Source organism: Cannabis sativa, chromosome X (assembly GCF_029168945.1).
Source record: "Cannabis sativa cultivar Pink pepper isolate KNU-18-1 chromosome X, ASM2916894v1, whole genome shotgun sequence".
NCBI classification, from domain to species: domain Eukaryota; kingdom Viridiplantae; phylum Streptophyta; class Magnoliopsida; order Rosales; family Cannabaceae; genus Cannabis; species Cannabis sativa.
The window spans coordinates 8,203,814-8,215,747 of NC_083610.1; the positions used below are offsets into that span (position 1 = coordinate 8,203,814).

At 33.5% G+C, this 11,934-nt stretch overlaps 2 protein-coding genes across 3 annotated transcripts; one reads left to right on the forward strand and one right to left on the reverse strand.

Annotated features, from left to right (window-relative positions):
• Positions 1-140: 140 nt before the first annotated feature.
• On the reverse strand, positions 141-8,994 carry LOC133031664 (uncharacterized). Of its 2 annotated transcripts, none has more exons than XM_061105172.1 (15): positions 8,484-8,994; positions 7,586-7,988; positions 7,309-7,486; positions 7,068-7,207; positions 5,803-6,649; positions 5,521-5,621; positions 5,153-5,297; positions 5,009-5,077; positions 4,199-4,244; positions 3,368-3,834; positions 2,184-2,263; positions 1,656-1,791; positions 1,099-1,291; positions 671-756; positions 141-563 (listed from the first exon to the last, which is right to left on the reverse strand). In XM_061105172.1, exons 1-15 carry the CDS (start codon positions 8,581-8,583, stop codon positions 438-440), a joined length of 3,117 nt encoding a protein of 1,038 aa, XP_060961155.1. In that variant the 5' UTR covers positions 8,584-8,994; the 3' UTR covers positions 141-437. The 2 variants fall into 2 exon arrangements, with proteins under 2 accessions (XP_060961155.1, XP_060961156.1); XM_061105173.1 differs by having other exon boundaries at positions 674-756; positions 8,484-8,993.
• Positions 8,995-10,149: 1,155 nt separating this feature from the next.
• LOC133031992 (uncharacterized) lies at positions 10,150-11,384 on the forward strand. The gene is made up of 4 exons (XM_061105796.1): positions 10,150-10,156; positions 10,226-10,740; positions 10,859-11,158; positions 11,331-11,384. The coding sequence occupies exons 1-4, from the start codon at positions 10,150-10,152 to the stop codon at positions 11,382-11,384; spliced, it is 876 nt and encodes a 291-aa protein (XP_060961779.1).
• The last annotated feature ends 550 nt before the right edge of the window (positions 11,385-11,934 follow it).

Sequence of the window (11,934 nt, forward strand, 5' to 3'; positions counted from 1 at the left end):
TTTATTTAATTATTTTGAGCAAAGGTGTAGCATCGTGTTTTAATATTTGATGAGTAAATACAGCTGGAAAAAGTCTTGACGCCTCAAGCGATTGAAATTGCTCACGCAACTGCCCACAATCTTGAAATTCCATTCAAAACTAATAGAAGAAATCAATAAATTAGCTAATGAAATATACAAAACTTCTGTACACGCTCTACAGAAATCTACATCTGTACATTTAAAAATGAGGCAAAACAAACCTATTTTCCAGCACTTCATACCATGTTTCAAAATCATATTTCCTATCATTTACCAAATGAATATTACACAAATTGCCACAAAACCACCCAATTGACCAATTGATGATTTTCCCTATCAACCAAAATATCTAATCCACTTCCTCCAGCAGTATTTAATCATCACTACCAGGACTGATGGAAGGCACACCCATCTTCTTATACTGGTTGATGCACACGCATCTTCTCATGCACATCTAGTACAAGATTCCGCAACTCCGGGAAAACTGATACCAGCGATAGTTCAAGGATAGCATAGCCAAGTTGCTTTATACAAACAGTAGACTGCAAGTACCAAAAAAAAAATATATGCACATCTTAATTTAACTGGTTTAAGAGAAAATGGAAGTAACAGGAAAAACAATTATAATAGAACATGCCAACATGCAGACAACCTGTGTGAAATAATAGATGTCTTTTGCACAACGCCTGTACTGTTTATGTCCAATCAAGCTCACTAATGTTGTGGGTGCTCCATCTGAGAGGAATCAAAAGAGATTAATTTAGTTTCTAGGCAAATTATTTAGTATTTCTTAGATGGTTAAAATATGTGTTTTATGAATCTAAACTAGTTTTATTTTATTTCATTTTTGAAGGAATGGCACAAAATTCATGGATTTCTGCAAGTGCATGGCTTTGTACAAAAGGCATCGCATTATCAAAAGAAGTAGAAACATTACTGTCATCCCAATATGACATTATCATTAGCTGACATCAACTAGCATTTCCTCTAATTTTAATACTGACGCCAAGTTTAATAATAAAAAGGGAAATATCACATGAACCAAAGAGAATAAGTTACTAAAGAGACATTACTCACCAAAGAGCATTTTCTTCACGTCACTTGCTCTGCGAGCAGCTTCAAGTTGAGCCTCAAATGAGCCAGGTTTAGAAACCTTATTGGCACCAATTTGATTTACATTTTGAGAACATTTCAGATCAGATTCAGCATTCTCTTCTTTGTCTCGTGCATTTCCTACTTTAAGAAAGAATGTCCCATCAGGCCATAAAACCTGTGAGAAATAAACAAAGTTATGAATTAAAAAACCATTTGTATAACCATTACTAATAAATTTGACTGATACTTTTCCAATTGAAAGCAGGCAGCAACAGCAGCGTTATATGAAAGATTAAAGTTGCCATAAATACCATGCCTGTGGTATAAATTTTATGATAGACTAAACAATAGATGTATTTTCCATTTGCAAGGAAGAAAATGTGGTCCAGGGGGATAATTTTGTCAGCTAAGGCATGAACAAATAAATCATGAAATCTATTCAATATGTGAGGTAACAAAGCATGTTCCTAAAGAATTATGTCAATAAGTTAATTAGGATCATTTAGGTGCAAAAAAATGTCTTGTAGTTCAGTTCTTACATCTTGAACCCACCGAATCCCTTCAGCAATTATATCATCTCTCCGAAGCCAATGAATCTGTCTCAAGAGCCAGTCATCAATGGCATCCTCCATTACTAATTGCAATATTTGTTTGGATATCCAAAAGACCTGTCTTCTGCAAGTTAATATATAAACAGGAGTCAAACCAAGCTTATGTTATTATTTAGGAATTCATTAAACTTAAGGTAAGAAGATATGTGTGGAGTGGACGATCACAAATGGATATTGTCATGCATACTAAAAGGAAAGCAACACATGAACAAAAGACAAGGTTTCTGTTGAGGAAATTAATCTTTAAAGATCGCATTATGAAAACCTGTTTTCTTTCACCTACTGAAATTGAAAAGGAATGACATACAAATGTCACAAATTTCCAAATGCCCCAAATAATAACTTGCAAGTGCTTTAGACATTAATCATACAAATGATAAAGACATTGTTTAATTAAACCCCATCTCGTCTACGCATTTTTAAGATAGATAGAATAAAGAGAAGAGGAAAGAAAACCTTAGCCAGCCTCTCCTTTTAAGCTGAAATATCTTATCTACTAGATTCAACAAGGGTACACTCACATTAGGTGGAGTCCACTGCAAGAAAGAGAAAAAATGCAAATATCAATGAGAATGGAAAAACAGATTTCACTAACCCTATGTTTGGATGTTGGATTTTAGTAGGGAAAGAAAAAGGCAAGGAAAATGTAAGAGAAAAAAAAAGTGAGAAAAAAAAAAATAATGAATTCTTATATTTGGTATGGAAAGAAATTTTTCAATTCAACAAAACTTTCCATATCAAACATGAAAAATTGATTTGTTTTCTTGTTCTCCACACTTCTCTTCTTCTCTACATTTTCCTTACCTTTTTCTTTCCTCGCCAAAATTCAACTTCCAAACATAGCGTAAATAAATAACATTCTACATTCTTTATAAATGACATGCATAAATATTATTATTTGATAATACAAAAATACACTTCATTGCAAACAACCAAAGAACAGTTAGTTCGAAAAATATTAGACCCATAGGATGTCACACGCAACCCGACTAGAAATTAGTTACAAAACTCCAGTAGTTCCGTAGTATAAACTCCAGTAATCCGCTAGTATCAGTAATAGTCAAGCAAATTTGTTGTAAGCAACTTAAAATTAGGGATAACTATTAAGTTTTAGCCCTTTTTGTGTTCCTTTAACATGACACCATACTGCTATATTATAAATATGGAAAGAGGGTTACAATAACAGGACAAGTATACAAATAATAAAGAGCAGTAATTTTTGTTCCAGCATGTTCTTGTGTTGTTTCAGGTTGGTTCAAACAAATTGTTCAGAAGTTAGTTGTGTTAGTACAGTGGTATATAAGGAAGTAAGAGAAGAATTTTAGACAGAAAAAATCTGGAAGTATTATTGCGGCCTCTCAAATAGATCAGATCCTATTTTCTGCAATAAAGAGGAAGAGTCTGTCTAGTTTTTGGTTTTCCTTTCTGGCTCTCTATTTAATATCTATGTCCTTGTCGAAGCTATCCATAAAGATATTACATCTAAAAATGTATCAGGGTTTTTGTTTCAAGTATAAGCCCAGGTAAAACAGCCTAACAACACATACGTGCTGGAAATTCACCTTAAGGCAACAATGACCAAACACATGTGCACCTAAAAAGGGTGCAATAAAATATAAATAATGGCCAGATTAATATACCTCAGGTGGCATTCCAACTGGATCCACTATAAGACTAGATGTCACTGGAAGTTTTGGTTCAGAAAGTCCACCTTGATGAACAGTATCAGAATTTTCCATAAACTCGTTTTTCTTTTCTAAATCTAATTTCATTGGCTGTTTTATCACTCGAGGTGGATAACCCTTGGCATTCAATTCATTATCTGAATGCCAACCATTTCCATGTGCACTAGATTCGGCTTCCTCAAGGCTATGACTATGGCCATTGTCCCCTTCTTCATTGTCTGAAAAGCTATTTGTGGTTTCAGCTGTATCTTGTCTAGAACTATGTTTGCTCGCCTCCTCTGAACTCCATGACAAATTACGAGTGGGGATTGAAGACAGTGCTTCAAAAGGGGGTGAAGTGGGACCAACAACTTTACGCATTAGGCCATCTGAAACCCCTTTAAACTGGCGTACAATATCATCAACAGCATCATCCACATTTACTGTTCAATTAGAAGGAGAATATTAAACAATTTGAACATAGCATAAAAAGAAAATCTCTACATTCCAAAAAGCAGTAAGAAGTTGAAAATGCAAGACAAGATAATATTCAAAGAATTAGGCATATATAAAAGTATTGATTAAACATAATCGAAGGAAATAAAAAAGGAAGATTAAGACATTTCTCAAAATCAGAGTAACAATTTTCTAACTTGCGCAGTCCATGTTCATGAATATGTCAGTGTCATATGGTTGCCAGAAACATAGTAACTTCCCAGCAACATAAGCATGAATAAAAGTGAATACATCTGCAAAAAATTGGATGCTAGATCAAAAAGAAGTAAGAGAAAAAGAAGACATATGTACCTGCTAAGGTTCTCATCACTGAGGAAGATTTTCCAAACGAGTAATTCTTCAGAAAACATAAGAGAAAATAGTAAGAATAAGATAATTTCAACTTTTACAATAAAAACAATTAGATTCTCGAGGAGTCTTCACAAAACACTACATAGATTTCAATAATATCTGACAACCATCTTCGGTACATTTGAATCCTAAGACAATAATTTACAATATAAAGCGTGTTGTGCATGAAATTGAAGGCGTATTGGTACTATTAATATTTGTTTTACCACATTACTTGTTTTTTTCAGCATCGGGGTTTGTTACTATGGAGTTGACCATCTTTTTCTAACATAAATAAACATTTTAATAATAATCTTGCACAAGTCATTAAATACACAATTGTGGTGGTGCCAACTCTACCATGCGTGTATATGGTATGTTTGAGAAATACTATAAAAAGGAAGAGGAATCAATTAACATAGACCCAATAAAATCTTCAGGAATGAGTAACTCTTGCAATTCTCAAAATTTCATTCAGAGAACCCTTTTCCTCTATGGAAGGCCCAAAATTTAGAATTAAATCTAATGTTGAGCTTCCATTTCTTTGGTGCACATACTACTTCACCATCTGCAGGATTTTTCATTTTATGGTTTGCTCTATCCTTTGAAAGAAAAAGGAAAATTGGACTCTCCACTCTCTACTCACTCAACTAACAATTCTATCTTCTCGATGTCTTAACAAAAGAAATGATCCTCAGAAAAAGCAATTCAACTTGTAGTAAAGAACATAGTAGGCTCTGACAGAAGATCTATGTAAAAGATAATAAATACCTTAGAAGAATCACTTAAAAAATCCCACACTTCATGTTGTTCAGCAACATTGGCAATTGACAAGAGATCCTGAGAAAACACAATCAAGATAAAGGAATAGGAAAAAGAGATGCAAGAGAAATTCCTGAAGAACTGATATCATACTTGCAGATATTTGTCAAGCTGAATGCATCTCTGATGTACGAAAGCATCCTCTGTGCTTGATGAGAATATTCTTTTTGGCGGTAAATGTAAAGTGTAATTGGGAATGTCTTTAAGTTGTCGGTGTAATCTCTCAAAATTTCTATATCTGTAGAGAAACAAATAAATAAAAGATTTGAGATATTTTCGAATGGTTGAGACTTAAGATATCAAATTTCAAACATCATATTATGATATACTATTGTTTCTAAAACTTAAATTAAACCTTTAGTCAGACAAAAGAAAAGGTGTATCCTTTTCTCTTTTTAACTATCCTTGCTTTTCTAGGCATAAAATACAAGCAATAAACCAGAAAAATAGGGTGTAACTACCTTCTTTTCACAAACCAAGTTCTGCTTTCTGCATCTGTCACTGCAATTGAATAAACTGCAAAGGACTTTGAACTAATTTTTTCAAAATATGCTCCCATTACCTGTAGAGGTATTCATAGACGAAGGTAAATTTAGTTTAAAAGATATACTAACTCATTCGCAATACAACTGAAGAAGATACTAATAAGCTGAGCCATTGCTCCTTAAAATAGATAAAAACTATCTGCTTATTGGAACATCAGTATATATCCCCCATTAGTTTAATCAGGAAAATATACTCACCCGGCACCTAAGCTTGGGATTGTGTTGTCCCACACTAACCACTATATCTGAAACGCTCTTACCGCTAAACTGTTCCCTACGTCTGCCAAAATCAGGGCTATAAAACTCAGAAATAATCAGCCCTCCACCTTCTGTAAAGGCCTTTTTTGAATCAGGTTCAATTTTCAAAGCCGAAGTGCTATTAGATCTCTTAAGACGACTTTTATTTCCATTTGCAGACACATTAAAATTACTCTCTGATTCATGTACAGGATGCGTTCTCTCAATAAAAGATTCCTCGTTAATGTCTTGAGAGCATTGTTTCTCATTATTATTTCCATCTCTTAATTGTGAATTGGAACTTGTTCCATATGTTAGCCTCAGAATCGCTTCCTCTTTGGTTACTGTGGAAACTACTGGTTTGTCAGCCAAAATTGGCTTTCCTAAATTTTTGGTGGGAACAGAACTATTTAATCCAAAGCCCTTTGTTGAAGGATTGTGAACTCCTCTTTTGAAATTCTTGTTCTCCTTCTTTTTGTAGTTCCTTCCTTTTGTCCACATGTTTTCGAGATTTTCAGGAGCAAGAACTTCAGTTCTTCTCTGCGTTGCTGCCTCCAGCATTCGTGCCCAATCAGCTGGGCGTGGCTGCAAAGGCTCTTCCTGGGATCTATAATTACCTGAGGATGCTTCTGTCTGATCATATATTTTAACCAAAGCTGTATTATTCCCCTGATTAACAGACGGATTCTTCCTAGATGCAGAATCATGATCATGTGGGACCCCGGCAGTTGACTGATCACCACCCATGTACTTATTGTTATCATCTTTCATAGCAAGCAAAACAAATTCAATCAACTCATTGATGTACCTGAAACAGAAAAATAATAATAAACCAATTACTTACAAGATGCAACTATAAAGTAAGAAAATGCATAAAATCATGCAAAAGTTTGCTATTAAAACAAAATAACATTTCCAAAAAAAAATGTTGCATCAATGAGTTGCAGTAGTTAATATACGTGAGGATAACAAGTGATGTGATATATACAATAATATTTAAACATTCCAAGACCAGTTTCACCTTGCTTATAGACTATTATCCAGCAGCATTTTTTGTTTTGGTTTTTTTTCCAATTAAAAAATAAATAAAACAGTACAATGACATTTTATAAAACATAAGATATAGAGAAATTCCTCCAGCAGAACTGAGTACTATTATAAACAAAGTTAAGAAGCAAGAAGAAACAATGAGACATAATTCTGAATGAATCATTTAAAGAACATACCCAGGGCTCGCAAAATTCATAACCGGCTGCATTACCAAGCAGGTTAAAAGTTCTCGTGCAATTGATCGAATTACAGGAGTTTGAGCTTCACGTGGTCTTAGCACCACAGTCAACAGTCCAGCCATTAATCGCTGAAGAACCTATAAAGAAGCATGGAACATTGCCTTACATACAAGTGATAAAAATATTAGAAAGAAAGTGATGAAATAAATCTATTTCCGCCAGTATGCACCACTCACACCTTGTACTCACTCTCGGGTGATACCAGTGCAGGATGAAGCTCTTTAGAAGCCATTAGATGGTGTTTTAACCTTTCATCCCTCTCTTCTGAAGACAATGTTCCCATTACATCAACTCCTATGGCGGCTTGGTTTCTTCTAAACAGGTCTAAGTGGTCTCCCACTAGATCAACTATATCCCTGAGACAGCAGAGTGACGCGAATTTATTAGTTACTTAAAAATACAAAAGCTTCTTAATTACTAGCAAATTCTTTAGTTGTCAGCAGGATTTTAGGTACCGTGTTAACAAGTCAACAAGATTGATCTCCTTAACCCTTCCTGATACTTCACCAAGGACGTCCAATATTATAGAGCGTATTTGCTCGGGAAACTCTTTGTCCGGTGTTATCTCCGCATACCATAAATCTACGACAAAGTCCTTCAAAATCTTGTCAATAAAATCAGTAATTGCAGCCTCTACAACAGGAGAGTCAATTTTCCTTTTCCATTTTGAAGGGGTGGGTGCAGTAGAAAGGCGTGAATCATTTACAGACAACTGTTTCTTCTCCAAATGAGATAGATACGTTTGGGGACAAACTGGTTTAACTTTCCGGCGGAACTCCACCTCATTAAAAAGAATCCTTAATGCGCAAACCAAAAGAATTGACATTGGCAAATTTATCCACATTGACTTACTTGTATCTGCAATGACAATATAATATATTGATATTATTCATGTGGACTTCACACTAGAAATTTAGCTAATATAAGAGTAAGAATGAAAAACTTCATGATTGTACAGCTAAGCTATTATAAATTCTAAATATATGACATTTTTATAATACAATATTGATTACGAAATTTCAATAAATCTCTGGCCAACATATCTACTTGATGGAAGAAACTTAGAATTTGTACAATTATCACCAACTTACCGTTAAGACCTGAATTAAACAAGGAAGAAAAAGCTTTCAACCACTCAAATCAATTTATATCAGGTCATAGTTCTCAAACATAAAAGATAAACTCTACTGACTACAACTAACAAAGAAACAACTCTTCTCATTGCCCCCATCAAGTTCCAAAAATAATTTAGAAGGAAAAAAAATAGTTATTGAAATCAACTACACAAAGAATCATATTAAAAGAGAGAGCAGTGCATAATTTGAAGAAGTTTCCAGAGAGACGGATGCTTACGAGACAGAAAATACGAAACGGCGAAAATACAGAGACCCCACCAAATCGTTCGAAGCTTGGCCTCGTCGATCAGATCCTGTATAGTCTCCATGGCCTTCATTTTCACCAATGAATAACCCTAGAATTCTTCCGAATTCTCACCAATGATGATGAATTCCCCACCAATCAACTTATCTAATAACTGAATTTCGGGTCAATTCGGGTTCAGGATCATCGAAAACGTTAACCGAATAAGGTTCTTAGGGCTCAATTTGTTCCGCCACCGATTGTCGAGGTCGCAAGCAATTGGGTTCCAATAAAAGCTCTTCTACTTCTTCAGTTTCTGTTCTTCTCTTTTCTTTCTTTTTGTGAGCCTGTAAATCGCTTTTTTTTTAGCTGCTTACAATTTTTAATTTTTTATATGAATAATATCACATTTTTCTTTCATAAATTCTGTCAAAGGAGATAGTACGTGGGAAAGAAAAACGTATACAGCTCCTCCGCTACCAATTCAAAACTCTCTCACCCCTTTTTGTGCCACCTCATCATCGTAGGTTCGATTTTGGATGTATGCCATTTACATTTTTTTTGTACATTTTTATTTTTATTTTTTTTTTAAATGTTTTGTTTTCTCTATTTTTTTTTTTTTTTTAAAGTAAGCATTTACATATTACAATGGATAATTTGAGATGAGAACATACTACCCTCTCAAGTGGTTCTCCATTTTCTGTTTGAATTTATACATTTTTGCATTTCAATAATTTTTTTTTTTTAGGAATTTCAATAATTTTTTAAGAAAAGAACTTTAATAAAATAACATTTGTTATAACTGAATTACGAATTACTTCAGTTTTTAAGAAAAAAAAATTACGAATTACTTGAGATACTATGTTCTGTTAAATACTAGGTTGTAGTTCAAATTGGAGTAATTGGCATGAATATACTAGGGATTATTTTACAAATCCACAGAAATAATAAAAAAAAAATTACAAAAATACAATTTTACGAAATTTTAAATATTTTTACGATTTTTTTAATTTTATTTACCAAAATACAGTTTTTTTATGTTGTACTCTTGTTAATTTGTTATTGATTTTTTGTTATTTGTATGTTATTTTTGTTGATGTTTTGATGTTATTTAGATATTATTTTTATATTACTTTTATGTAGTTTTCTTGTTGTTTTCTTGTTGTTTTCGTGTTGTTTCTATAAAAAACCGTAAAAATGTAAAAAAAAAAATTAAACGTAAAAATATAATTTTTTTTTACAAAAAATATTGTCTTATGTAATTATCTCAATATACTAGCAGGTAGCACACACTAAAAATGAGTATACCAATACACTTTTATCCATATAGTCATTTAGGAAAAATTTTTGTTTTAATTTAACAGACTATTTAAACTCTGTTTTAATTTCTTAAAATAACGTACACGTTAAAAAAAATAGGCTAAAATATTTTCTTAGATATCGAAATAATTAGGAGTTCATCTAGAGGCAGAACCATAGTTAAATAGTTGGGGTGACCAATATTGACAGGGCATATACAACAAAATTAAATTTTGATGACTAAAATACCTTTTAATGGTGTGTGTCAATTGTAGAAAATATTATCTTTTAAAATTTTATAAATATTTTATAGAATATTTTAAAAAAATAATAAATCAAATAATTAAATTAAAAATAAACTATGAGTGGTACTTTAAAATGTGACAGATTCAATTTAATATTATCAAAATTAATATTAATTTATAATTTATTTCAAGTCAGTCCTCGCACGTGGGATGAGGATGTTGTGAGGGACCTATTTGTTGGTCGTGATCAGGACCTTATTTTGTCCATTCAACTTAGTAATTCGGCCGCTAATGATGGTTGGAGTTGGCGAATTGAGACTTGTGGGAACTATTCGGTTAAAAGTGCATATAAATTCTTGCAAGAATCTAAGGGTGCTTGGTGCCAAGATGCCAATACTGATTTTTGGAAGCGGCTTTGGTCATTAAAAATTCCACCTAAGATCAGTAATTTTTTATGGCGAGTTGTTTCGGGCGTGCTTCTAACTTGTTTTCAACTCCAAAAGCGTCATGTTCCTGTCAATGCTGACTGCCCTTTGTGCAACTCTGGTACTGAAACTATTCAACATGCATTGGTGGAATACTCGTTTGCAAAGGCCGCTTGGCATCGCAGCATAGTGAACGTCGGGGTTGGGGCTGCAACGTTCAGCAGCTGGTTGTTAGGAATTTTCACCAGGGGGCACGAAATTGAAATGGAGGAAGCGGCGATGGTGAGTTGGGCTATTTGGCGTGCGCGGAATGACTTTGTTTGGCAAAAGAAGAGTTGGCTTGCTTCAAATTATTGTAACATCAGCTAGAAACATGCTTGATCAATACAAATTCGCTCAGGAAAGGAAGGGCCTTTCGTTGTCTCCTTTGAATGATGGGGGGAGGAACTGTAAGCGTTGGAATGCACATGTGTTAAACAAGATTAAAGTTAATGTTGATGGAGCTTTCTTTGAACAAGAGGGGAGGTTTGGAGTGGGTTGTGTAGCTCGAGATCATCATGGAACTATGGTAGAAGTTTTCAAGAAAGGAAAGATTGGGTATGTTCAACCCGAAATTGCTGAGATCATAGGTATCAAAGAAGCTTTGAGTTGGATTGCGACTCATCCCTGGGACAATGTAGTGTTAGAAACGGATAGTTTGGTGTGTGTCTAAGCAGTCCAAAGTAAAGTCTTTATGTCCTCACAGTTTGGTCTTATTGTTCAAGATGTTATGAATTTACTTTTGTCTTTATCTTTTGTTGAGTTATGTTTTGTTAAACGATCTGCAAACAAGTTGGCTCATTGCTTGGCAAGAGACTCTTGTTTCTCTACAGGTTGTGCGCTTCAGTTGGAGGATTGTTCCTTTGATGTGCGTTCTATTGTTTTGAACGAGTTTATTAATTAATAAATCTCCTGATTAATTCAAAAAAAAAATATATTAATTTATAATTTCTTTAAGACTAATTAGGATTTTTGCCCCCTGAACTTTGACATGTACCAAATAAGCCTCCTGAACTTTTAAGGTCGTTAAAAATGCCCCCTGAACTATTGAGATTGTTGGATTTAAGGACTTTTTTTCTAATTTTAGTAAAAAAGTCTAACATGGATGAAAGTTCAGGGGGCATAATTTAGTACATGTCAAAGTTCGAGGGACATGATTTAGTAGATATCAAAGTCTGGGAAGCATGATTGAGTACATAAACAATCACTGAAATAGTAAAATTGAATAAAATTAGACAAAAGTCCTTAAATCCAACAATCTCAATAGTTCAAGGGTTATTTTTAATGACCTTAAAAGTTCAGGGAGCATAACTTGGTATATGTCAAAGTTCAGGGGATAAAAATCCTATTTAATCTTTCTTTAAAGAAGAAAAAAACTCATATTAATTTTAAAAATAGTATAATTGGTTATTATACTACCATTAATTAAACAATCTA